This window comes from Dryas octopetala, chromosome 4 (assembly GCF_963921425.1).
Source record: "Dryas octopetala chromosome 4, drDryOcto1.1, whole genome shotgun sequence".
NCBI lineage: Eukaryota > Viridiplantae > Streptophyta > Magnoliopsida > Rosales > Rosaceae > Dryas > Dryas octopetala.
This window is the reverse complement of record NC_141369.1, coordinates 21,317,008-21,341,727: the sequence shown is the minus strand read 5'-3', so window position 1 is coordinate 21,341,727 and position 24,720 is coordinate 21,317,008. Positions and strand designations below refer to the sequence as shown.

Genomic DNA, 24,720 nt, shown 5'->3' with positions numbered 1-24,720 from the left:
TATGTATATAACACCATATTCAAAGTTTCAATTTCCAAAACCTGCCAGCATAGTGTTCCATTAGAATGTGTCATCAAATCTTGCTTAGAGTTCTCATGAAGCCTAAAATCGTAGGCTATGATCCAATTATTCATCAATATTAAATATTTTATTTTATTTTTCTCTTGTAATCTAAGATTTTTTGGCAATTTGAGGAGCTAAACAAATTGGTAATATTAAAAGGTGATGATTTTCACACCCCAATTTTGTAAGTTTGCACTCATTTTATTTTTATATCTTGATGATTAAACAAAAAAAAAAACAGTGGCAAACGTACAAAATAGAAGTATGAAAATTGTTACCCATATTAAATATACTAATTTACAAAGAATATTATAGATCAGCGCACAATATTCTCCCATAAGTGTATAATAAGATCTATTGAGCCTGGTTGGCCTGCAAATTTCAGAAAATGATGAATCATCCAACTCAATAACATGCATCATGCTTGATGCATGGCCTCTCTTCGTTATGAATGAATTATCCACATGAGATATTTTTGTCCTCTTGTATTTATTTATACACGGCCTTCTAAAAGCCCATTACGAAACAAAAGGTTTCGTTGGGCCCTACCACGAAATCATTGCACAGAAATTGCTCGGATCAGATGAGGCCAAAGAGATTGAGGGGCCCACAGTTAATGATTGTAATTCCTTATCGTGGTGATGGGGTCATGTTGTAACAAGAGGAAGCCCAGAAGTAGGTGCGGTTACAGCGCATCTTATTCTGATCTTAATATTTTAATTCCAAATTTATTGTATGACATTATGCATATTTAATTTATTTAATATATGTTATCTATATATTTGATTAGGCCGAGAATTCATCCAATGTAAAGAAGGATTATGTATTATGTAACCTTCAATATATGACTCAAGAAATATTTGCCAATGCAGAGGATAATTAGATTATTAACAACAACAAAATAGGATTTGTCAAAGGTTCTTTTGGTAGAAGAATTTTATTGCATTTTAAGTAACAACAAAAGGTTCACAAATTTATTGTCATTAATTGCTATCAATCATGATTAATGGAAGCTTAAATAATAGTAACAATAATAATAATTCGAATATGAGAAATTAGAAAAGTCTATTAATTAAAAAAATTTCCAATTGAAATGAAAACTTATTTTCTCGTTGCCATATTTATAAAAAGAAAAAAAACCCTTAGAAGTCACACTTAAGAGAAGTTATCTGATACGAGGGAGGTGTTTAGTCAATTAAAAATTAATTAAATTAATTAGGTCGTGTCTTAATGGACTAGTTTTATTTAACTAAATAAATAATTAACATGAACTATAAATTAAATTAGTTAATGGACTAAATTAATTAAGTGTAAATTGGATTAGGAGAAGCCTAATTAGCCCAATAAACCCGATAGGGATCCGGCCACAACCTTATAAATATGTCATTTAAGAGTCGGTAGTTAATTTTTGTAGCAAAACTCTATTGCGATTCTTACTCACTGAAATTGGTCATTGTGAAGATTCTTGTATTAACACCTTTTAGAAATCTCACGCATCGAAAGACTTTTGTGAACTACTATCTATATCACACTCGTGACAATAATTAAGAAGATTACGTTGACATGATCACACAACAAAGGTAAAACCCTAAGAACTCTGATTCCATTTTGTTCATAATATTTTAATTATATTGTTTATATAAATATTCATGACTATGATATTCAAGATCAATTAAGGAGATTATGTAGACACACCATCACACAATAAAAGGTAAAATCTTCAAAAGTGTGATTCAATTTTGTTCATAATATTTTAATTATATCATTTATATAAATATTTATGATTATAATATCCAAGATCAATTTGGTTTTTAATTTTCTAAATAAATTCCATCACACATTTCAAAGTGAATGCAAAAAAGCATTTAGGATCGAACCTCAACCTCTTTGCCATATGCATTTAAAGCTTGGTTACCATAAATGGACCCTCATAAATTTAAAGTCAAGCATGCAAGGAACAATTATGACTCATGAGCATATACTAGGCACCTACTTGATACTCGCTTTGTTATCCAAATATAGTACCACTGTACCACGTACACTCAGCAAAGCAGTGTCAGACACGCGCTTTTAAACCCAATGTTTTTTAACATAGTTCTATTAAAAAAAAAAAGAAAAAAGAAAAAACGTAGACACGGTAAATAAGATGTAAACGAACACAGGCGATAATATCTCGGGACACGCATGTCGCGCGGTTACTTGCAAGTTTTGGTTAGTTTTCCGTTTCCGGGATGTGTTTTGGAAATTTGTGTGACTTTCCAATTCATTGTTTTCCTATCTGCAAAGGACAATGAAGGTGCTGGCGGGAAGCCTGAGATCCGCAGCTGGAATTTACCAATTTACCCTCCGCCTCCCTTCCTCTTCAGCCCTCACCGCCTCCTCTTCCTCATAAATTTCCAGAGACGAGTCCAACCGCTCTCCCCTCTCCTCCATCGGACACGACTCACCACGACTCGCCTCTTCTCGCCTCCCAATCCAAGCAACCCATAAAGACCAAAAATTAATCAAACATTAAAAAAAAAAAAAAAGATAAAAAGGAAAGCTTGCTCTGAAATCTTAACGGCCTTTATGCGGTTCCTCTGCTGCCGTCCTCCAATCCTCACCCTTGATTCGTCCAGCGTGGACTCTCGTCATCCTCTCTCTCTCGGCGTGCCTTTGTCTTTGTTATGAAGCTCGCCGGTGATTGCTTTCTCTTCTTTCTATGGAATTCCCTTCTTCATCAACAACAAGGTCCTCTCTCTCCTTCTCTCTCTCTCTCTTCTCACATGCATACATACATACATACATGATGCATACATTCATATATGTTTATATGTTTGATTGTGCATTATAATAATTATATAATTGTGAATTGTTTGAAGCAGCGATTGGTGGTAAATTGAGCACAAAGCGTGATTTTGATGGGGAATGCTGACGATCGCCGGTGCATCTTCCCCCTGACGAGTTTGCAAATTGGGTAACATTCTTCAAAATCGTATTTTACTACCTAAATTCGAATCCTTTTGTTTATTACTTTCTTAATTCTCAATGTTCATTCCGTTTTGAGGCAACAAGCAGGTTGAGTATGTGCCAGAAGTAGTTTATCAACCTTAATTTTGGGTTTTATGGCATAAAGTTAATTGCTTGATACTCACAACCAGGTCAACTGACAAGTGAAGTTGGCTTGATGCTGTTTTTCAATTTCCAGCTCTAGTTTTGTGAATATGTTGTGAATTGGGATTGTAATATAGTAATGCTAAACGCAGAGAAAACATTATGCTTGTTTGTTCATCTGCTGAATATGCTGTACTGCTGTTTTTGTTTTCGTGTTTTGTTTTTTGTTTTTTTTAAATAAATAGTAAAGTTTAGTGTTTGTACTGTATGATTGCAGAGACTTGCAGTCTTACCTTTCGGACCTCAGCCTTTTCCTTGCCCCTGAAAGTAAGAAATTCTATATCTTGGTGGACAATCGGCCATGGCTGAGGGACCTAGGATCACGGTCAGCACAACACTTCTGGCAATTGATGGTTACCAAGGTCGCTTAGTACACCCCTCCATAATGTTGAACTTATTTGTTTTTAATTCAATTGGGATGGTGGGATAAAGTTTAGTTTGGTTCAATTTTTCAGTCAAGGTTATCTCCTTTTGCTAACACTAAAGGACGGAAGGAGAGAAAGCAAGGAAAGGATGCTTGCTCCAGACCCAGCACTGGTAAACCAAAAAAGTTTGTTAGGTGGTTCTCGTTCATCAAATCCAATGCACAAACACTGTCTCAGAAGAGGGTTTTGCTACCTGTAAAGAAACTGCGGAATTCTTTGCTTTTAAGCAAGGAGTTGCGTAGGACCTTGTACGGTTTTATTGTATTTGAAGTTGCATGGAGCAATGTTCGAGGTATTAATTACTTCAATGAGCTTCAGGTATCATCCCCTCTTAATATCCTTGAACTGTTGTTTGTAGTACATTGTAAGTGCTGTTGGTTCTATGGTTTTGTTTGTCCCTTGTAGACTCATACGTCGCTGGCTATAGAGGCTAAATTCATGCAAAGATGGGAATTTGACAGTATTTCTCAAGCTGCAAGCTGTATGTCTTCATGGTTCTCTGGAACAGACTCTGAGAAGCTACGGTTGAAAGAGTATCTGAATTCTGCCATAGGTAGTGTTCTTTTCCCTCATGATTCCTCATTTGAATAGGAAAACAACAATTTCTGATGATCTGCTTGATGATATTAAGTTTAGAAAATTGTAACACAAGCAGGAATACATTCACTTAGAATGTGAGATCATCTGAGACTTTGTTTAATAGGTACGTGGGTAATCCTCTTAGAGCAGAGGGCTGAGTGCCTGGATGGTCTGTAAAGGGATTCCACCTTAAATATGTAATTTCCAATCTTTCCCCTGTATACTATCTCTCTTGTAGTCCAACTCAGTATTGGCTGCCACACATGAAATTAATAAAACCTGTTAAAAATTGATGTACATGGAAGCAAATTCTTATTAGGTTAAATAAAGTGCTGTAGGTAAAATAACATGCTGTTATGTAAGCATGTTCCATGCAAGCATGGAGCTTAACATTGGATGCCTCACACCTTAAGTTTTTGAAACATTATTGGACACAATCTTTACATGACTTCTATCCAGAACTGGTGGGAGCATTCAAAGTAGTCTCTACATGGGTGTTGCTGTTGCATGTGACCGAATGACAAAAGTGATAAGTAGCAGCTGCCACCCTGTCCCTGCTATATTTGACATACAAACCTGAAAGGCTTGAATTCATGGATCCCATGAAGCACAGAGAGAATTTGCTTTTGGACGTTTTTACTTTTCTGGTTTATTACAAAATTTGGATGAATATATATTCTGAGAATTCTTTATCTGCAGAAAGTGTTAGATTTTATTTGTTGCTACTTGATGGCAGCTGGAGCTATTGTATTTCTCAAATACCAAGTGAAATGAGCATTCAATGATTTTTTTTTTCTATCTTTTCCAGGAGAGGTCTTCTATGATGCCGAAGAAGATCCAGTAACTATGCCAGTTGATGATGACGAAAATATCTGCTATAATAATCTGTCTATTGGTGAAAATTCTCTCCACTGCATAAGAAGCAACTTTAATGTATACTCTGCAACCAGTGAAAAAGGGATCAGTATTCCTCATACATCACCCCCACCTACTGGACCTTATAAGAGAAGGAAAGTAACCAAGCCGATTAGTACTGGAGTTGGAGTTGATATTCATTCTGAGGAAATGCCAAACTCTGAGACCTCTACCAGTGACTCTGAAAATGTTGTTGAAGCTACCAAGTACAGAGAAGATGCTACAGCAGTGGCTGTGAAGGCCTTTACCAGTGACTGTGAAGATACCTTTGAAGCTACCCAGTACAGGGAAGATTCTATACCAGGGACTCTGAAGACCTACTGTGAAGATGCTGTTGAAGCTATACCAGTGCCTGTGACTAGTTATACCAGTGACTGTGAAGATGCTGTTGAAGCCATACCAGTGCCTGTGAATAGCTATAACAGTGACTGTGAAGATGCTGTTGAAGCTACCCAGTACAGCGATGTGTTGATTTTGTTCAGGTTCAATGATCGCGACCTCCCATTTAAACTAAGAGAAATAATAATGTCTGATATCCGGTTACTGACTTTGCTAGAGACTGGGCTTCCGTCTTGGGCTATCTTTCTTCAGTCTTACCCAGGATTTTGCCATATCTATCGCCCATGGATGTGCCCTCTGGCAAGAGCTTTATATGTGCTGATCTCAGTTGTCACTGTTCTAATAGGATTTTATGACCTATACAAAAATGTTCCAGTTCTCAAGGTAACTGCCTCTCGCCTTTTTGGACCTCTATTTGATTGGATAGAGACCTGGGAGATGATTACAAGGATCAGATACTTGGGAACAATGCTATTTCTACATAACTCTCAGAAGGCTGTTCAGTGGTTTCTGACAATCAGGAGTACCACTCGATCCTTTCTTTCAGTTCTTGCTCAGCCAGTAGAACCTCTTTTGGAGTGTTTTGGATTCCTCCTTCCAGTATGGACTGTGTTTATTGGAGTATTAGAGAGCCTTTTTTCATTCATTTGGATTCTGATAGGGTCTTCTTGCGATCTAGTGGGGGAACTCCTAGAGGTTTTACTGTTTCCAATATGGTTTCTTCTTTCAGCCATCTGGAGCATTGGTAGGTCATCAAATGTTTTAGATTACTCAATTTTTGTAAGTTATATTATGAGTGACATCATACAATATACAAAATTCTTGTATTAATCGCATGTGCTCTTGTTTGCATTGTATTGCAGCAACTTCCATCGTTTACCCTATGTTTAGGATACTTTGGGAAATGCTCTATGCTCCAATTCGTGTGGTCCTTGCACTAGCCAATTTCATAGCTTTTCTTTGTGCCTATATATGTGATATGCTTAGAGACATATGGCAGTTTATTAGCAGCATATTCCAGTTTGCTTCGGCCTCTCAGGCAACAGTGAGGACGTATGAAGTTTCCATGTGGCGTTCACTTTGGAATGACCTTTTCTCTCAGGTTGTAAGATAAGTATACAATTTCAGTTTCTGATGCATGACATTGTCAGGTAAATGGTTTTATTGATCACTTTTTGTGTTTCAGGTTTTCCGTGCTGTCAGGAGTATATTGAACGGTTTTGTCGCTTTCTTCACAGCTTGTAACAGGCATCGCCTTAGGTGTGCTTATAGTTTTCTTTAGCACTACTTTCATCTCTCTTAGTGATCTGCAATTTTCTGCTCTGTATATTTTAAATGCACACATATGTCATGGTTGCTTAGGCCATGATTAGACCTTATTTGATGGCTAGGATAGAATGTGGTAGTGAATTTGTGCATCTTTAGAAAGTTTCATGGTTGAAGTCAGATATGGCTCTGTACTGAGGCACTTATATTTTTAGTTTCACATTGGAGCAATTATTAAATTTGGATTTTTGGGGATTTTCTTAATTGTTTACACTGCCATTAAATCAATTAGATATTTAGGCCAAAGTGAAAATTTGAGAGTAGCATACTGTATATGTATGGTGTGATCTCAGGTTAGCACTTAGCAATTGTTTACAAGATAAAGATGAATAAGATTTTTTAGAATTGGGTTTGGTACTTTGGATTGACCATGAGAACTCGTAACAGCCTAATAAGATAAGTGAAGGCATATTTTCCTTGGCCAATATTCTCCCAGTAAGCTTTTGTCCTCCCAGATTCTTGGGTTGGTACTCTAGAAATTTTTCTTTTAGGCATTTTTTGACTTGTACAATAGTCTTCATCGCATCTTCTGTTTCACAAGCTTTACTTTGTCCTCTATCCTTGGATATTGTCTTCTCCTTGGTCCACAAGGCTTCCCCAAATTGATCTTAGAGACCTATTGAGAATCCTTTAAGGAGCTGGTAACTCAGATTTGCTGATCTTTGATAGAGCTAAATATTCCAGCTTGGATTTATTATGTCCATCATAGTTTTGATGGGAAACCGAGTCTACAAGAATGCTTCACTACAGATTCTAAATTATGTACTATTTATTAACTATTTCGTTCTAAAATAATAAAATATGAAGTCTATCTCCCCCTTTTTTTAAATAGTATTTTTAAATATAAAAAATTAAAGTGGTAAGATAATTTTGTTGACTTTAACTTCCTTAAACTTCCATTGCTGGCTTCCTTCTCATAGCATGACGAATAATATCCATTTCTTCCGGTCTGCAATTCTAAATAATTGTCTTTAAAATTTTAGACCTTTGTATGATTGTTTCGATAAGCCTGCCCATGTAATGATTATTTTATGTCATGGTAACAGCATTTATAATCATATACAAGAGTTTCTCAGTAGATTACTGGGACAAACCCAGAGATCACGGTGTGAAGATTCAAGACATTCAAGATGTACTAGTCCAACATTTGAGACCCAGCAGAGATCACAGCGTGAAGATTTAAGACGTTCAAGTATTACTAGCCCGACTATTGAGATCCAGCAGAGATCACAGCATGAATATTCAAGACGTTCAAGATGTACTAGCCCGACTATTGAGACCCAGCAGAGATCACAGCGTGAAGATTCAAGACGTTCAAGATATACTAACCCGACTGTTGAGACCCAGCAGAGATCACAGTGCGAAGATTCAATACGTTCAAGATGTACTAGCCCGACTGTTGAGACCCAGCAGAGATCACAGCGTGAAGATTTAAGATGGTCAAGATGCACCGGTCCGACTGTTGAGACCCAAAATGAGGTTAGTAGTCTAATGTGTGAATTTTGGATTATGGGTTTTGCTTTCCTGCACAGGATTGTAGTACAGGAACACGCTTGTTTGGCACATGCACAAACATTTGCATACACGCGTTTCACAGTTACTGCAAACACACCCACACAAACAGATGCACAGTACTTGTACAATTTGGGTGTTATGTATCTACAGATTTTCTGATTCTAATTTGTAGAACTGTTTTTCCCAATGACTTTAAGAAAAAGTGATTTTATTGTTCCTCAGTTGCTAAGTCTCCATGTATCTCCAATTCTTGAGCAGATAATTCTGTAGAATCACACATGTTCTTAAACATATTATTTTTGTTTTGGCTCTGCAGATACAAGTGAGGAGGAAACTTGACCTTGAATAAGCTTTGTATAGTTTTTGGAGGATAACAAAATCAAGACACGCTCTGTCATATAGAGTAAAAACACCTTTAACAATGTAAGAGATGCATTTGGAGGGAAACATGAAAGAGATGTAACTACTTGTTACTACCATAGGAACAGGGCATGCAGGTGTTTCACTTGTGCATGTAGTGCTCATGCTAGTATTACTTGCCATAGGAAGAGCTTCATTTTGGTAAATTCTTTTTATTCTTGTTTCCATTTGTTAATTTCATTTAGGGGCAGCCTGTATATCCTCAGGGTAGGGATTGTAATCATAAGGAATTTTGACTTGGTTCATCTTGTATTCAACGGATTCTTATTTCTCATGGACATGACTTTGGGTTAACTCATCGTGTCAAAGAAAACATAATTTCTTCTTTCTTTAAGCTGCTTGTTCACTTTGTTGGTCTGTTAGTGCTGTTGATTGAGGGAATGTTGCGTGCAAATGAATGCTGTTATTAACAAAAAAACAAAAGAAAAAAAAATGTCAGTGATTATTATATTCAGACTCAAATCTGATTTTGATCAGAATTTGGAAACCTCCAGATCGAAATCATATTAAAATTGGGGTTTATTAAGAGATTTACATGTGATAATTCATCTTTCAATTTATTTGCATCTACTTTATGTTTTCAATTTTAAATTTATCTAGCTAAAAATTAAGTGTATTTAAGATCTTAAATTAATACCATATCTATATTAACTATTAAGTAATTCTAGAGTAATTAAAATTTGATAAAAAAGCGTAATTTGTAATCTTAAATTCTTAATTGCTCTTAATATAAAAGTTGACTTGTTTCTATTATTATTCCTTTCTGTTCATCCCACCTCATTTTTAAGAAAACTTTAATTATAAAGTGCAAAAACTCAAGAACAGTAATTGAGAGCAATGTCTAGGCCACGAGCGTATCTATAGAGTGAGAACCATGGCAATCGCCACATCCACATCTATAAAGTAATTGAAAAAATTTATACATTTAAGGGTACGTAATGAATTATATATCAAATCGGATTACTACAAATTTAGATGGACTTTGATCCACACTTGATTTGTTAAGGAATATAGAATTCATATCATAACTGAATTGTATAACAACTATCCACATCCAATTAATCATATGAAATTCGACGTGGATTGAATTTTGCAACTCTTCCAAAGGAGGTTCAATGAACCAGGAATGGTAAACTGAACAAAACCCATAAAAACCAGAATGCAGAGCGTGATAGAGTTTGAAACCATAACAAAATACTTTAGATTCACAATCCCACAACAATTTCAATTTTTAACAAAGATCTTTGGGAATGAGCAACCTATTCAAAAGAGATGTAGTTAAAGAGATCCTAGACAAAGCTAAAACCTAGTGCTTCATAACCTAGATCCATAGAACACAGTTGGTCTATATAATAATAGCAACTTCCTTTCATAAGAGGATATATTATCAAATTTGTACTGCTCCTCCAGTTTGGTGCAACATTGCATCAATCTCATCACCATCCTCCATTTCTAGCTGCAGCAAGGAAACAATACAAACAATTATCAATGTATGCAGAAATTAAGTGCATTCATGTGTTTGTAAGAGGCGAATTTGTGTGTGCCTGGGAGAAAGAGAATGAGAAGGAGAAGGGACCTCGTCAGGGGTCTGCTCTGCTCGCAGGCGACGGCCATCAAACAAGAAGGCAATTGCATTGAGGTCCACAGATTGCCGATCACAATATGCATTCATAAGCTTCTTCAGCTGAGTGCTTCTTTTGATCCTGAAAAATACTTCATTCCCATCCTGCAATAAGATACAAAATTATGATAAAAAACTTTGTCTTAGAGGATTACAACAATCCTAACATGAATTAATTGGGGGAGAGGGGGAGAGAGAATGAGCATAGAAAATGGAACGAATAAAATTGCAGATTATGATTCCATAATTATGGAATGACCGAGAAGGAAGTCTCTAACTCCATAACGACAATGGGGATTGAATGGAACAAAAAAACGATTCCTCAAAAAAGTTGTAAGAAATCCATAAAACTAAACCGTTAATCAAGTAAAAAAATTAGAGCAGAAACTAAATTCATATGATAGATTTCCAATACACCAAACACATCACCCATTACCATGACAAAAATAGTGCACACATATTCAAATACCTTTAGGAAACAAAACCATCATAATGGGGAAAAAACAACAAAAAATATTAACAACCATACGGCAACAACGACAACGGATGGTAGACCAGACCACAAATATAACAATAAAACAGCAAAGTTTTTCGAAGGAGACAGATGTTTAACCCTTCAATGGAACAGACCCCCAAAATTCCAGCTATTAATGACAACAGACCCCAGAGAATCAGAATATCAATCTAACCCAGAGACAAGTTAGCAACTAGCCCTGATGATAGATGAACCCAATGAACAAACAGCAACTATGTTACGCAGTTATCTTTCTTTCAGAGAAAACAAACAGTAATACAGTGAATCATAGCATAATATCAGGAAAAACAAAACCACACAAAAGAAAAGTATTTGCAAAAATCCTAAAACACTATGCAACGACAATTGACCTCCGTTCTCTCAGAAGCCAAAAATTTATGAACACGCTTACCCAAACAAAAAAACAACCTTTCAGAACCCATAACAAGCAAAAATCAGAATCCGAAAAAGAACCACAAAACAAATACCCTAAAGAATACAGATGTGTTTATTGTGAAACGGGAAAGAAAAAGACCTGGCCTTTCACTTTGAGGTTGATGTGGGCCGACTGATCATTGGGCTTCTTGTCCTCCTCTTGCTGCTGATTCGCTGCAACCCCAGACATCTTCTCCTTCACCTTCTTCTTCTTCGCTTAGTCTATCTCTCTGAAAGAAAATTAGGGTTTTCTCTCCTCTTTGTCCTTGGTGTTGCTTTTCTTTGGTGGTACAAGTACAACTACAGTCTACGCCACTAGCGCTGAAGGTTCTTGGAGTACTTGAGTACAATAGCGGGGGGATACGTGTATAAATATGATTGGTCTGTGATGGGATACACAAGTCCGTAGATGACTCAAATGCCAAGGTTATTAACTCACTCGGCCCATTAGATGGCCCAATAGAGCTTTTAAGATTCATCTGACCCCAATAAACTTTTGGGTCGAGGTCTAGTAGATGACAACATTTGACCGGCCCATATTTTTAATTCTGTCATCAATTTTCGAGAAACAAACAAACAACAAGTCCTTCTCATATTCCCTTCGGCCTTTGCTGTTGCTACAGTTTATAATAGAGTGTTGCTATTTGCACTTTTTTTTTTCTTTTTGAACACTTCTTTTAAAAAAATAAAAAAAAAATCAAAGTGAAAAGAGAGCTGCTATTTCCACTCCAATTTTTTTCTTTTTGTACATCCCTATTAAAAAAAATAAACCCAAAAAAAAGACCAAACAGCCCTTCCTTCTTTCTATCTCTCTCTCTTTCTCTTTTTTCTTACGTTCACACCCCCTATTCCCTTTTTTTTTCTTCTTCTTCTTCCCCCTACCCGAGCCAAAACAACCACCACCACCACCTTCTTCTCTCTCTCTCTCTCTCTCTCTCTCTCTCTCTCTCTCTCTCTCTCTCTCTCTCTCTCTCTCTCTCTCGCCCAAGCAGATAGCCAAACAAAATTGGGCACAGGTGGTTCGGTAGACTACTGCCAAACTCGTCGGTTTCACATGTACCTGCCGAATACACCAGCTTTGTCAGCGGGTACCTACCGAACACAACCGATGGGTTCGGCACTGGTCCACCGAACCGCTTGCACCAAATTTTTTGTTGTTGTCTACTTAGGTTGGTGGTGGAAGTGCGCCATTCAGAGAAGAGAAGAGAGAGAGAGGTGCGGGGTGGTGCTGCGCGCTATGCAGAAAAAAGGAGAGAGAGAAAGGGAAAAGAAAGTGGTGCGGGGTGGTGTTGCGTGGTGCAAGGTGGTGTTGCGTGGTGGTGATGCGCTTCATACAGAGAAGAGGAGACAGAGAAAGAAAGGGAGAAGGTTGGGGGGTGTCACGGTGTGTGGGTGTATGTTGACAGAGAAAATGAGAGAGGGAAAGAGGGAGAGTAGAAAGAGAAAGATGGGGTGAGAGACAGATGAGAAGGTTGGAGAGGTGTGTGGGTGTGTGTTGACAGAGAAAGATGAGGTGTGTAATGAAATTGGGGTATTTTGGTAATGGGTTGGGTGTGTGTTGAGAGGTTTTGAATTTGAGGTAAGTGTGTGGTGTATAGGAGAAAAAAGAGAAAAAATGTGTGCAAATAACAGCTCTCAGTGAAAAAACACATACCCCTTTCTCTTTCTCTCCTCTCTCCCTTTATGTCTTTCTCTGCAAACACACCCCATCGACCCCCTCCTCCTTCCTCCCCCTCATTCCCCTTCACTTGCGCCCTCCCAAACCCACCAACCTAGCTAGCCTGACCTACCCCTCCTTCTTCCTCCCCCCGCCACCCCCTCCTTCTTCCCCTCCCCCCGCGACCCACCGCCCCTGCCAAACCCGACCTACCACCAGCCTCCAGATTAGAAGCTTCTATTGACTTCGCCGACCTCCTTTTCTATCCGGACATGGGGCTAGGTGAGTGAGAAAGAAAGTACGAGGAAAGAGAAACATAAAGAGAAGGAAGATAAAGAAAAAAAGAGATGGAGAGGGAGGAGGAGGTTCGCTAATGGCGAATTTGGTGACATACGCGGCTGCGTGCATGTGGATGTGGGTGTGGCCGTGTGGGTGTTAAATTTGTTTGTTTGTTTGTTTTTCTGTGTAAGGGTATCGCTGGCTTGAAAAGCCAAAGAGAGAAAGGGAGGGATGAGAGAGAGGTGGGGTGGGTGTGTTTTAGAAGAGAAATATTTTGGTAATGAAAGGAGTGTGTAAAAAGAAATATCAAATTTTAAAAAAGGATAAAAGGTGTGTTAGCAGAAAAATAGAGAAAAATGTGTGCAAAAAAAAAAAAAGTGTAAATAGCAGTACTCTTATAATATTGATACTGATATATGTTAAATTTGTATGGGCTCTCTCTTGGACATATCAAAAAAGGCCGAACTTGTAGGTTGGTTATTGTGCTTTTCTTCTTTTTGATATGCATAAGTTGGCTTTTGAGTAAGAGCTCATAGGATTTAATGGATAATGAGGGCAAAAGGGAAGATAATTCATTCTTCTTTATACAATAAAAGCAAGAAAGGGAAAGATCTTTACACGTTCTAAGATGGGAGAGATATTTACTTAATTAAAATTGCTGGTATAGATTTTCATTCATGGGCCATGCTCGAAAGTATAGGTCAACGGTTTCACCTAGAAGGTAAGTGAGAATATGAGCTAGGCTAATGATCGGTGGACGATTTCAATAATTCACAATGTAACCAAACTAAAGTTAATTAGAGAATGGTTCAATTTGTTCATCTAATTATTCAACGTTGTCTTGAAAATGGAATGTCAAAAAATAATTTGAGATTTCATAATTAAGAACATGTGCAATGGTTAATGGTTGATGGTCAATATCAATTCAATTCAAATTTTATTAACCTTATGTCAATAATTGAATTGACATGAAATAATCGAATTTTAATATCTCCAACATTATAAAAGGAAATGCTATTAAATCAATAGCTAGTGGGTGAAATTAGTCATATATACATAATATACTTGTTTGTTTGGATGATTTGCATAAACAACTATGGCTATTGTTTTAGGTTATTATTCTCATTTCACTTAAGTTGGTGTTGCTAGTGATGTCATATATTAACTATTTATACATAGTACGTCGACAATCAATGGTGATGTACTACTAGTTCTTTTTTTTGTACAGTCTACCACACACATTAGATGATATTGCATTATTGGGATTCTTTCCCAAAATTAAGCAGTCCCATTTCTTGTAGCAGCCAACGGTCTAAAAATTAAGCAGTCCCATTTCTTGTAGCAGCCAACGGTCTAAAAATAGTTGATTAAATAAAGAAAAAATGAAGGGAACATCATGACCAGATTCACCAAACATTGTTTAATGGACCCCATGGCATCCTATGAACATTTACATACATTTCTTCTGTTCCAGGCTTCCAGCAAATTGATACATACAGTACCACAAGTGGAAGCAAAGCAAATACATGCCAACACTCAATCTCTCAAAATTTGATGAGCCCTAGGAGTATTAATTACTTATTTAGTATTATTAATTTATTATACAGAATTATCCCATGTTCGGTGAAGCTTAAAACGGTCGAGTTTGTGGGGGGACGTGAGGAGTGGGCCCACGTGGGCCATAAGCCCAAGTGAAGGACTGGAGACGGGAGAGGAGAAGGTGGTCGACTGGTCCGTTATGGGCCTTCGCTATTGTCGTTGTCGTACACGTGGGTCCCGCCATCTCGATCCCCACGTTATTCCCTTTTCTCTCTCTTTCTCTTCACTCTGATCCATAAAACCACCCTCGGCTTCACTCACTCACTCACTTTCCCCCACTTCCCCTAAAACCCAGAACACCGAGAACCTCACCCTCATGCTCTGCTTCACTGAGAGCATGGAACGCCACCTCACCCTCTCCTTCTCACTCTTGCTCCTGCTTTCCATCTTCTCATCTCATGCAGGTAAAATCTCAAGCTCAAACCATTTTCCTATGCTTTCTCGCTTTCACATTGTCTTCATTTATCTTAGTTTCTGATATATTTTTCATGTTTCTGTGCTACATTTGCAGATGCGGGTTCAGTCGGAGTCAACTACGGCCGAATCGCCGACGACCTCCCGTCAGCATATAAAGTGGCGCAGCTCCTCAAATCTCAGGGCTTCGAGCGGGTCAAGGTCTTCGACTCCGACCCGGCTGTTCTCAGAGCCCTATCCGGAACCGGAATCAAAGTCACCGTAGATCTACCCAACGAGCTTCTTTCCCAAGCAGCAAAATCTCAGTCCTTCGCCACCCTCTGGGTTCAGCGAAACGTCGTCGCTTACCACCCCAACACCCAAATCGAAGCCATTGCCGTCGGCAACGAGGTCTTCGTCGACACCCACAGCACCACCAAGTTCCTCATCCCCGCCATGAAGAACATCCACAACGCCCTCGTCAAGTTCAACATCCACTCCGCCATCAAAGTCTCCTCTCCCATTGCCCTCAGCGCCCTCCAGAACTCGTACCCGTCCTCCGCCGGGTCCTTCCGACCCGAACTCGTCGAGTCCGTTTTCAAACCCATGCTGGACTTCCTCCGTCAAACCGGGTCCTACCTCATGGTCAACGCCTACCCCTACTTCGCTTACGAGTCCAACTCCGACGTCATCTCCTTGGACTACGCTCTGTTCCGCGAAAACCCCGGCGTGGTCGACCCCGGCAACGGCCTACGCTACTTCAGCCTCTTCGACGCCCAGATCGACGCCGTTTTCGCCGCCATGTCGGCTTTGAAATACGACGACATTAACATGGTCGTTTCCGAAACGGGTTGGCCCTCAAAGGGAGACGACATCGAAATTGGTGCCAGCGTAGAGAACGCAGCTGCTTACAATGGGAACCTGGTCCGTCGGATTTTAACCGGAGGTGGGACCCCCTTGAGGCCCAAAGCGGAGATGACCGTCTATCTCTTCGCGCTTTTCAACGAGGACAAGAAAAACGGGCCCACGTCGGAGAGAAACTACGGCCTCTTCTTCCCCAACGAAAAGAAAGTTTACGACATCCCGTTTACCGTCCAAGGCTTGAAAAATTATCACGACCGTCGTTCGCCAGTGAGTGGTAACCAGCATGTGACGGCACCGGTCACCGGGGGTGGTGACGTGTCGAAGAGTCTGACGGGGAACACGTGGTGTGTGGCGAATGGTCAAGCGGGGAAGGAGAAGCTGCAGGCTGGTCTAGATTTCGCTTGCGGTGAAGGAGGAGCTGACTGCAATCAGATTCAGCCGGGTGCCACGTGTTACGATCCCGACACGCTTGAGGCCCACGCCTCGTTCGCGTTCAACAGTTATTACCAGAAGAAGGCGCGTGGGGCAGGCACGTGTTATTTTGGCGGAGCGGCCTATGTAGTCTCTCAACTACCCAGTACGTATTCTATGAATCCCTCTCTCTCATTTTTTTAATTATTAAATAGCGTCGTATGATAGAGATTTAGTATATTGTTTTGGTAAAATGCGCTTGATAGACGTACTCGAGCCAGTGTGAAGGCTTGACTCTGGTCCGCAAACTGTTGGGAAAGTGGTGCACCGCACCCGAGGTCAAATAAAACCGCGTGGTGGTCACGTGACCATGTCTTACATTGATTTGTCTTTTACTGTTTACATTGATGTTACCAAGGGTAATTAAAGAGCATTGATTGTGCTTTAAGCCTTTAATTGGTATTCTTTTTACTAAAATAAAGTTGGTCTTTGTTTTTGCAGAGTTTGGGAAATGTGAGCTCCCCACTAACTGAAGACTGAAGAAGAAAGTAGAAGAAGCGATGAGGGTTTTGTTTAACCTTTTTTGTGGCAAGTGTAGCCTAATTTCTGTAGTGGGTTTATTGGTTTTAAATTCTTTTGGGGGTACTTTTTATGTACGTATTTTTGAGCAGCTAGTTTAGGTTGGTACTCGGTGTTTTTAGACCTTTAAACTTAACTATTATGTTCATATTTAATTATATACGTTCCAATATCCTATTAGTTTTCCAGTTTTTTTGTTACATAGTTGTATTTTGTGATTTTTAATTAATACTTTAAGGGAATGGAATCTATCATTTTTGTTAACGTTGTGAATGACTTTGGATCCTTCAATCTAGATTAGCATGATGTTATCATATTGCCGACATAAATTGAGTTGTGGAGAATGGGACCTGTCATGGGGTTGTGCCAACAGCCAAGTTATGTGTGCAGGATTTCACATGACAAACTGCAAAATTCTGACATAAAAAAAAAAAAGGACAAACAACAAATTGGATTTGTTTTTAGTTATAAATGTATAATGTAAAATTTAAGAGTTAAAAAACCTAAAACAAGCAGCTTGTCAAATGTAAGCCACCAACTCTGTTTATTATACATATTGGTTTAATACTTTAGTGGGACCAATGTGCATGGAGCAATTCCCAAATCAGTGGCTTGGTATTTTAGTGTACAAGTGACCATGTGAAAACCAAATAAGCAAACAATAATAATTGATTTGACTGTGAAACCATAGCTTTCTGTGTATCTACCTACACGTATATAACAACAAATTCGCAGCCAGTAGGATGCATCTTACTGAAAAGGTACCCACAATTTTTATATTTTACTCCCTAAAAAACGAAGGTCTTTCACAGGACACAAAAGTGAACCCATTTTTCTTTCAACTTATGTTTCTTCCATGTGCCATTGGGACCACCCACTCAATTGCATCCAACGATGATATCATGGATTGTTTTTCACTTTTTTTTTTTTGGCCTTTTTTTTTTTTCTCTTTCAAAGTGAGAAGAACGACATGCATAGGGTGATATGTACATAGTGTCATCATATATGCACAAACATCTTAGATTATGTCACAACCATAATGTATAATATTAATGTTCATACACATATACATAAACATTATACACTATTATAGCTTCACAATTCATAACTTACTCATACTGAATCTTACAGATCAACCTAAATCAATCAAATTCATTACAAATTTACTAATACCCATTTAAATTCTAAAATTAGTGCATATATATAGGAATTATAGTACCAGTTGTTTCTAGACATATCGCCTTTCTGATCCTTCTTAATTTTTTTTTTCCCTTTTCTCTCCCATTGAAGCTTTATGTCCCTGTAAACATATCTCTTTCACACTCACACAGATACAAAGAGAGAGGTAAATTAATTAGCTGAAATAGTGATCAACTTGTTGGAAAAATTACAAGACATGCCAGAACTTGGATTGGTTGAAACAAGTGACATAGAATTAAGCTCTTGGGCTGAGAGAAATGTTAGTTGAGACTTGGGAGAGCTTTATGGATAACAGTACATCAATTGTTCATACGTACAAATTAATCTACATAAACATTATTTTATTCACCCAATGATGCATACAAATTTACATTATTACAGCTTCACAACTTATTATCCTCATAAATTTATTCATATAGAATCTCTGTAAATTATTTGACTAAAACACACAGTGACATATTTCATAAAAAAAAAAAAAAAAAACACAGTCACATAGAAACCAATCTATCTTAAAAGACAATTTGTTCATAGCCTAATAAATTTGAGCTCCCAATTTTTCGTTGTCTAAAGCTTTTTCGTTGGTGACTTTTGTTTCACTATTTCCTTTGCTGATTTGGTTGCATAAAGCTTTTCGCTTCTTCTGAGCATCTGTTGGAAGTTTCACGTCTGTTGCCAAACCAACAAGTTCAAGAAATCTTATTACATACCAAGTAACATCAATTTCCCACCATTCTAGACCATGCCGAGCTGAGAGCTCAAAAGCATGGTGATTATTGTGCCAACCTTCTCCATGTGCCATCACTCCAATCAACCTAATTAAATCAATCAAATTCATCACATTTACTAGTATATCCATTTATATTTGAAATTGTTTTCACCAATCCATACACATCCTTAGAAAATATACATATATATTAGAGTGTATAGAAATTACAATACCAGTTGTTTCTAGACAAATCACCAGTATCCCATACTTTCTTTCCCCATGTGTGGCAAATCGAATTTATTCCTAGAGTAGCATGGAGAAAAATTACTGACCTCACACCCTGCAAACAAAAAACACAAAAACCAACTAATTGCTATAATAAAAGGGAAAAAGTAGCTAGACGTACTGTTTGAGAAATTTATATGTAACCAACTAATTGAATCTTGTAGTAGAAGAATAATTGGACATGATTAACAGTAAAGTCACTAGAAATTAATCTTTGTTGGATGTTAACAAGATAGGCCTTCAATTTCGTGTAACTAATAAGAGGAAATTAAAATTTACCAGTCCCCAAACTAGAAAGGGTAGTCCTCCTACAACATACAGTAGAAGTCCAAGAGCAATGCCATGAAAGGGGTACGTGTAATGAAGAAACCTATAATATGGTTGCTTTTTTAAATCACCAACGTTCTTTAACCGTGCATCATACTGCAAAATTTCATTTAACAAAATCAACATTAAAGTTTGCTTCAATATATGTTGGTGTACGTCCATGTGAAAGAGAGTACGGATCGAGTTTCATGTGTACGTACACTTCCAAACCGAGAACGATAATCAAAGATCCAACCAATGTGACTGTACCATAATCCTCTAACAGGACTATGAGGATCTTTCCATGTATCGGTAAATTGGTGGTGACTTCTGTGAATGCTCACCCATTCAAGCGGACTTCTCTGCAAACAAATTAAGAAGTTTAATTATGTACGTTTTTTACGAAAATAAAATTGGCCCATATGATGAAATTTCAGTGACAGACCTGAAATGAGAGAACCCCACAATAAGCAAAAAAGTATTCAAGCCATCTGGGAAGCTTAAAACTCCGGTGGGAGAGGTTCCTATGGAAAGATAGATTGACACCAACACCAGTGACAAAATAGAGTGCCATGGAAACCCAAAATGCAGACCAGGTGAAATGAAATGGGGCTAAAACTGCAAGGCAATGCAAAACAAAAACCAGAACCACAGAGCCTATATCGATGAAGTTCCATTCCCTCCCCAGAAATTGTACCCTCCACTTCACCACCCAATCATCTGCCATTGCAACAAAATTACTATCTACTAGTTTTGTTGCTCGATCTTTTGTATATATGTAGCAACTTTTGCATGGAAATGAAGGAACAAGCTCATGCATTATAAAGCCAGTCCTGGAATATAGTAATGACAAGTTGTCCGGAGAAAAGGACTACTCAACTGCCAATGAAAAGACCCAATTAACGAGAGAAAGAAGAGGTCGAAAAGCCTAAGGCCTAAGGCCTAATTAAACTAAGCTGGCCCCAAAAGGGAACAAATAGACGTAGCCACACGCATATCCCCTGAGCCCTTTCCCCACCACCAAGACTTGCCAGTTTTCTCATTTATTAAATTAGCATTTCACTTGTTACAAATAAATTATAGGTTCAAAGGCAGTTGAGATTTAAATGAACAAAACCAGTCATATTAATTATTCACTGAAAACAAATTGATCATCAAATTTACTAATTAATGGTAAGATATATTACTCACCATATCCATAATCCATATGTTGATCTGCATGCATTTATGCAAACCAAAGATCAGAAGCGGGCATTGGATTTGTTAATTACCTAGAAGCTAGTAAGCAAAATTAATAACACATTACTAGCTAATAGGGCCACCACCTACACTCACAGGACATTATTACTTTGTCAACTTAATTGGTAACTAATTCGATCTTCAACCCCCAGAAAATGATTGACTACTATAGTCTATAGGCAAAATTTGACCGACTTATGAGAAAAAATTATATTTGACGTACTGTCATACTGTTATGTAGTGTTAATCTACATATCACATGTGTTATAATACATATATAGATCATTGGTTTATACTTTAGGATATAGTATTAATTAAAAAATATACGTGTATTGTTGTAAGACTACGTGTCAATATAATAGTTGCACTGAAAAATTACTAAACTTATAAGCAAATTCAATCAAGCTGACAGGTATACAAACCGTCCATGGAACGATAAGGGTTGGTCTCATTCTCACGGATCCTAATTAATTAGATACCTATTGTAAGGGAAGTTAGGGAACTAGCTAACTAGCTAGTAGGAACATGGAAAGGGCATGCATGCAGGTTCCTTTTGCCCATTGATCTCAAAGAACAAGACTTAATATATATTATATATTTTACAGTTGCAGGACTGAGGAATCTGAAGTAAGCAGCTGGCCATGGGAATATATATATATCTTCCATCCGTTGATTAGTCCCTATCCATAAGTGGCGATAACGCTTCTTAAGATCGAATAGTACTCATCTAGTAATGAATTTGAGATCAATGGGTACTGATCGAGGTTATATATGTGTAATTAAGCTTTGATATATAGAGATTAATTAATTGATGGCCCCAACCTCAAATTAAAGGCATCTCCCTATCGAGACTGCAATTCAAATTTATATGTATATGATATGCACCAAGCTGGTTAATTGGTTCTCTCAAAAAGATTATATAAATATGGATTAATTGGTTAATCATATATAGTTGGCAGGACGGCAAACACTTAATTCCCACTGCCCACAACAGAATCCAAGCATGCATGTTATCCATTTCTGTTGCCACCAAGTAACTGGGTCACTCTCAACTCTATCTAGTGCCCTATATTTTTCATATATAACAGATAGCAAAGAGAAACTAAAACATAAAAAGCTACATATCTTCAAAAACATGTATAGCGAAAATGTTCATAGCCCAATTAATTAATTTGATCGAGCTTCCATTATTTTCTTATTGGAAAAGCTAGCTAGCTAGCTTTCACTTGTTAACTGGTTTTTGTTTCAAGCTTTCCCTCGCTGGTTTTGTTGCGTAAAGCTTTTCGTTTCTTCTGGGATTCGCTTGGGCGTTTCACATCTGTTGCCAAACCAACAAGTTCAAGAAATCTTATAACATACCAAGTAACATCAATTTCCCACCATTCTATACCGTGCCGAGCTGAGTACTCAAAAGCATGGTGGTTATTGTGCCAACCTTCTCCATGTGCCAACAATCCAAGCAACCTAATTAAATTATCAAAATATATTCATCACATTACTACACCGATTAATTCAAATATTTTTCATGCACACACACACACACATATATATATATATATATGTAGTAATTAGAGTGCATAGAATCTATGATACCAGTTGTTTCTAGACATATCACCAGTGTCCCATGCTTGCGATCCCCATTTGTGGCAAATCGAATTTATTGCAAAAATAGCATGGAAAAAAAGTACAGTCCTCACACCCTGCAAAAACAAAAGGTCGACCAATTGTAAAAATAGAAGTAGCTTTTCACTCACAAAGAAAACAGCAGGAGTAATTTTACCATTCCCCAAGTCAAAAAGGGCATTCCTCCTGCAGCATACAATATAACTCCGAGAGCAATCGAGTGAAGTGCGTACGTATAATGAAGAAATACATAGTACGGTTGGTTTTTTAAATCTTCAACGTTCTTCATTCGTGCATCATACTGCAAATTAAATTTTAAACTTAATTAATTAATTAGAATTAGTTCAATAAAATCATTATTGGAAATTTGGAATGTTAGCATGAGGAGAGAAACTTGCATGTCTCCGTTATAGGGGACGTGACATCACATGCAAAAGAAAAAAAAAGAGAAAGAGGAGAGATCGAGAGAGAGATGCAAGTTTTTTTTTTTTTTCTCTTTCTCTTGTCTGTGATGTCACATGCATTCCCTATAACGGAGAGAGACAAGTTTTTCTTTAGCTTGAGTATGGGGCGTCATGAGAGAAAGAGAAAGAATTTCATATACACTTCCAAACCGAGTACGGTAATCAAGAGTCCAACCAATGTGACTAAACCAGAGTCCCTTAATGGGGCTATGAGGATCTTTCCATGTGTCGGCAAATCGGTGGTGGTCTCTATGTACACTCACCCATTCAATTGCACTTCTCTACAAAACAAAAAACACAATCGTAATATTAAATGTATGACATTTATAATTTTTTATAATATGATAGATAAAAAATAAAATGTCACAACATCTATTTTGCTAGAATCAGCAGATTTGACACACCTAAAGTGCCTGGCCAAAAAAAAAAAGACACACCTGAAGTGATAGAGTGCCGCAATAGGCAAAAAAGTATTCGAGCCATTTAGGAAGCTTGAAACTTCGGTGAGAAAGATTTCTATGGAAAGAAAGAGTGACACCTATACCCGTCACAAAATAGAGTGCGGTGGCCACCCAAAACGCAGTCCAGGTGAAGTGAAACGGCGCTAAAAGTGTGAGGTAATGTAAATACAAAAAGCTAACCACAGTGGCTATATCCACGAAGTTCCATTGCCTCCCCAAAAGCTCTACCCGCCACAGCACCAACCAACGGTCACAATCTCGCATTGCTACAGCCTTTGCCTAATCAACTCGATCTGTTACTAATTAATTATTCTGAATCTATCTTTAGCGACAACTGACTTTTCTTTTTGTTGCTAATTATAATCTTTAGCGACTACTTTTGGCTAATTAAACTCAACGTATTGAGATTTGCATGGAAATGAAATGATGGAGGAAGGTGTATTTATGTGTATGGCCGTTGCCAGTTTGCCACTCATTCTTTGTTACGTTAGTTGTTGGAAAACGGAAATTGTCTTGGCTTCAACGATATTGCAACTCACAAAAGCATGAACTTTGAGATGAAGTGGAAAACGGAAGTCTAGCTTTGCTCCAATAAAATCACAAAACTATTCATTCATTTCATCATGAATTCATGATTCATGAAAATGACTTATCTCACCTCATCAAATTAAGAAAGGAAATGACATATTTCACACCCTCATTTAGGCTATAGTGACAAATTCATATAACAATTAAATTAATGATGAGAAAATTCTACCATGTACGCCCATGTTTTTCACTCACATCGACTTAAGACGCACTAAAATTTACTATAATCCACTATATATTATTGGAATTTATGCACCCATATCAACTGGATACAGTACTAGAGTGACCTTGATAATGTCTTTTCTAGCAGAATTAATAATGTTCCCTCTATCCTGGCCAAAAATAAAAGATAAATAAATAATGTTCCCTCTGTAGGTCACGATAGTAATTAATGTGTTATGAATTCTGCTTTTATACAGATAGGGGCATGGGGCATAGCTGAGGGAGAGGACTGAGGAGCCAGAATATGTGGTGAGCCATTAATTTGTTTGTTTGGTTATTTTTTTCTCTTTTAATTTCGTTTTCAATTGGATCGCAAGCAAGTAATTAAATTTCGAATTTCAAGTAAATTTCGAACATTTTTAAATTTCGACAAAAATTAGACGAAAACGATAGAAATTTTTAATTAAACTTTACCATATATTTATTTAACATATTATCTACTAAATTGATAAAAAAAACTTTGAAAAAACTAAATTATATTGTAGGTTTCATGTGATATAAGGTGAATATAATGTGCGCTGGAGCAAATAGTGTTAAAT

At 37.6% G+C, this 24,720-nt stretch overlaps 5 protein-coding genes across 6 annotated transcripts; 2 read left to right on the top strand and 3 right to left on the bottom strand.

Annotated features, from left to right (window-relative positions):
• The first annotated feature begins 2,283 nt into the window (after positions 1–2,283).
• Positions 2,284–9,009, top strand: LOC147288087 (G1/S-specific cyclin-E protein). 2 transcript variants are annotated; one of them, XM_086242081.1, is made up of 10 exons: positions 2,284–2,793; positions 2,928–3,019; positions 3,434–3,578; positions 3,672–3,959; positions 4,047–4,194; positions 5,029–6,219; positions 6,338–6,576; positions 6,661–6,734; positions 7,847–8,279; positions 8,632–9,009. In XM_086242081.1, exons 2-10 carry the CDS (start codon positions 2,964–2,966, stop codon positions 8,662–8,664), a joined length of 2,607 nt encoding a protein of 868 aa, XP_086098207.1. In that variant the 5' UTR covers positions 2,284–2,793; positions 2,928–2,963; the 3' UTR covers positions 8,665–9,009. The 2 variants fall into 2 exon arrangements, with proteins under 2 accessions (XP_086098207.1, XP_086098208.1); XM_086242082.1 differs by lacking the exons at positions 2,284–2,793; positions 2,928–3,019; positions 3,434–3,578 and having other exon boundaries at positions 3,910–3,933.
• An 876-nt stretch (positions 9,010–9,885) lies between these two features.
• On the bottom strand, positions 9,886–11,615 carry LOC147288086 (small ubiquitin-related modifier 1-like). The gene is made up of 3 exons (XM_086240007.1): positions 11,406–11,615; positions 10,312–10,461; positions 9,886–10,191 (listed from the first exon to the last, which is right to left on the bottom strand). Exons 1-3 carry the CDS (start codon positions 11,493–11,495, stop codon positions 10,123–10,125), a joined length of 309 nt encoding a protein of 102 aa, XP_086096133.1. The 5' UTR covers positions 11,496–11,615; the 3' UTR covers positions 9,886–10,122.
• Positions 11,616–15,038: 3,423 nt separating this feature from the next.
• On the top strand, positions 15,039–17,351 carry LOC147288085 (glucan endo-1,3-beta-glucosidase 12-like). The gene is made up of 3 exons (XM_086239347.1): positions 15,039–15,244; positions 15,352–16,674; positions 17,010–17,351. Exons 1-3 carry the CDS (start codon positions 15,157–15,159, stop codon positions 17,039–17,041), a joined length of 1,443 nt encoding a protein of 480 aa, XP_086095473.1. The 5' UTR covers positions 15,039–15,156; the 3' UTR covers positions 17,042–17,351.
• A 1,262-nt stretch (positions 17,352–18,613) lies between these two features.
• LOC147288084 (palmitoyl-monogalactosyldiacylglycerol delta-7 desaturase, chloroplastic-like) lies at positions 18,614–20,357 on the bottom strand. The gene is made up of 5 exons (XM_086239348.1): positions 20,030–20,357; positions 19,806–19,946; positions 19,558–19,701; positions 19,227–19,333; positions 18,614–19,099 (listed from the first exon to the last, which is right to left on the bottom strand). The coding sequence occupies exons 1-5, from the start codon at positions 20,309–20,311 to the stop codon at positions 18,820–18,822; spliced, it is 954 nt and encodes a 317-aa protein (XP_086095474.1). The 5' UTR covers positions 20,312–20,357; the 3' UTR covers positions 18,614–18,819.
• Positions 20,358–22,052: 1,695 nt separating this feature from the next.
• Positions 22,053–23,635, bottom strand: LOC147288083 (palmitoyl-monogalactosyldiacylglycerol delta-7 desaturase, chloroplastic-like). Its single transcript, XM_086240978.1, has 5 exons — positions 23,348–23,635; positions 23,051–23,191; positions 22,604–22,747; positions 22,417–22,523; positions 22,053–22,287 (listed from the first exon to the last, which is right to left on the bottom strand). Exons 1-5 carry the CDS (start codon positions 23,633–23,635, stop codon positions 22,053–22,055), a joined length of 915 nt encoding a protein of 304 aa, XP_086097104.1.
• Between the last annotated feature and the right edge of the window lie 1,085 nt (positions 23,636–24,720).

Bases quoted from the DNA above. Each gene is read 5' to 3' on its own strand.
- LOC147288087 (XM_086242081.1), top strand. From the start codon at position 2,964: ATGGGGAATGCTGACGATCGCCGGTGCATCTTCCCCCTGACGAGTTTG. The intron at 6,577-6,660 runs GTTGTAAGATAA...TTTGTGTTTCAG, and splicing joins GGAATGACCTTTTCTCTCAG to GTTTTCCGTGCTGTCAGGAG. The intron at 8,280-8,631 runs GTTAGTAGTCTA...TTGGCTCTGCAG, and splicing joins CTGTTGAGACCCAAAATGAG to ATACAAGTGAGGAGGAAACT.
- LOC147288086 (XM_086240007.1), bottom strand. From the start codon at position 11,495: ATGTCTGGGGTTGCAGCGAATCAGCAGCAAGAGGAGGACAAGAAGCCC. The intron at 10,462-11,405 runs GTCTTTTTCTTT...ATCTTATTGCAG, and splicing joins ACCTCAAAGTGAAAGGCCAG to GATGGGAATGAAGTATTTTT. The intron at 10,192-10,311 runs GTCCCTTCTCCT...TCCTTGCTGCAG, and splicing joins CAGAGCAGACCCCTGACGAG to CTAGAAATGGAGGATGGTGA.
- LOC147288085 (XM_086239347.1), top strand. From the start codon at position 15,157: ATGCTCTGCTTCACTGAGAGCATGGAACGCCACCTCACCCTCTCCTTC. The intron at 15,245-15,351 runs GTAAAATCTCAA...CTACATTTGCAG, and splicing joins CATCTTCTCATCTCATGCAG to ATGCGGGTTCAGTCGGAGTC. The intron at 16,675-17,009 runs GTACGTATTCTA...TTGTTTTTGCAG, and splicing joins TGTAGTCTCTCAACTACCCA to AGTTTGGGAAATGTGAGCTC.
- LOC147288084 (XM_086239348.1), bottom strand. From the start codon at position 20,311: ATGGCAGATGATTGGGTGGTGAAGTGGAGGGTACAATTTCTGGGGAGG. The intron at 19,947-20,029 runs GTCTGTCACTGA...ATTTGTTTGCAG, and splicing joins GTGGGGTTCTCTCATTTCAG to AGAAGTCCGCTTGAATGGGT. The intron at 19,702-19,805 runs GTACGTACACAT...GAAATTTTGCAG, and splicing joins ATCGTTCTCGGTTTGGAAGT to TATGATGCACGGTTAAAGAA.
- LOC147288083 (XM_086240978.1), bottom strand. From the start codon at position 23,635: ATGCGAGATTGTGACCGTTGGTTGGTGCTGTGGCGGGTAGAGCTTTTG. The intron at 22,524-22,603 runs GTAAAATTACTC...TTGTTTTTGCAG, and splicing joins CCTTTTTGACTTGGGGAATG to GGTGTGAGGACTGTACTTTT. The intron at 22,288-22,416 runs GTATCATAGATT...TAATTTAATTAG, and splicing joins GATATGTCTAGAAACAACTG to GTTGCTTGGATTGTTGGCAC.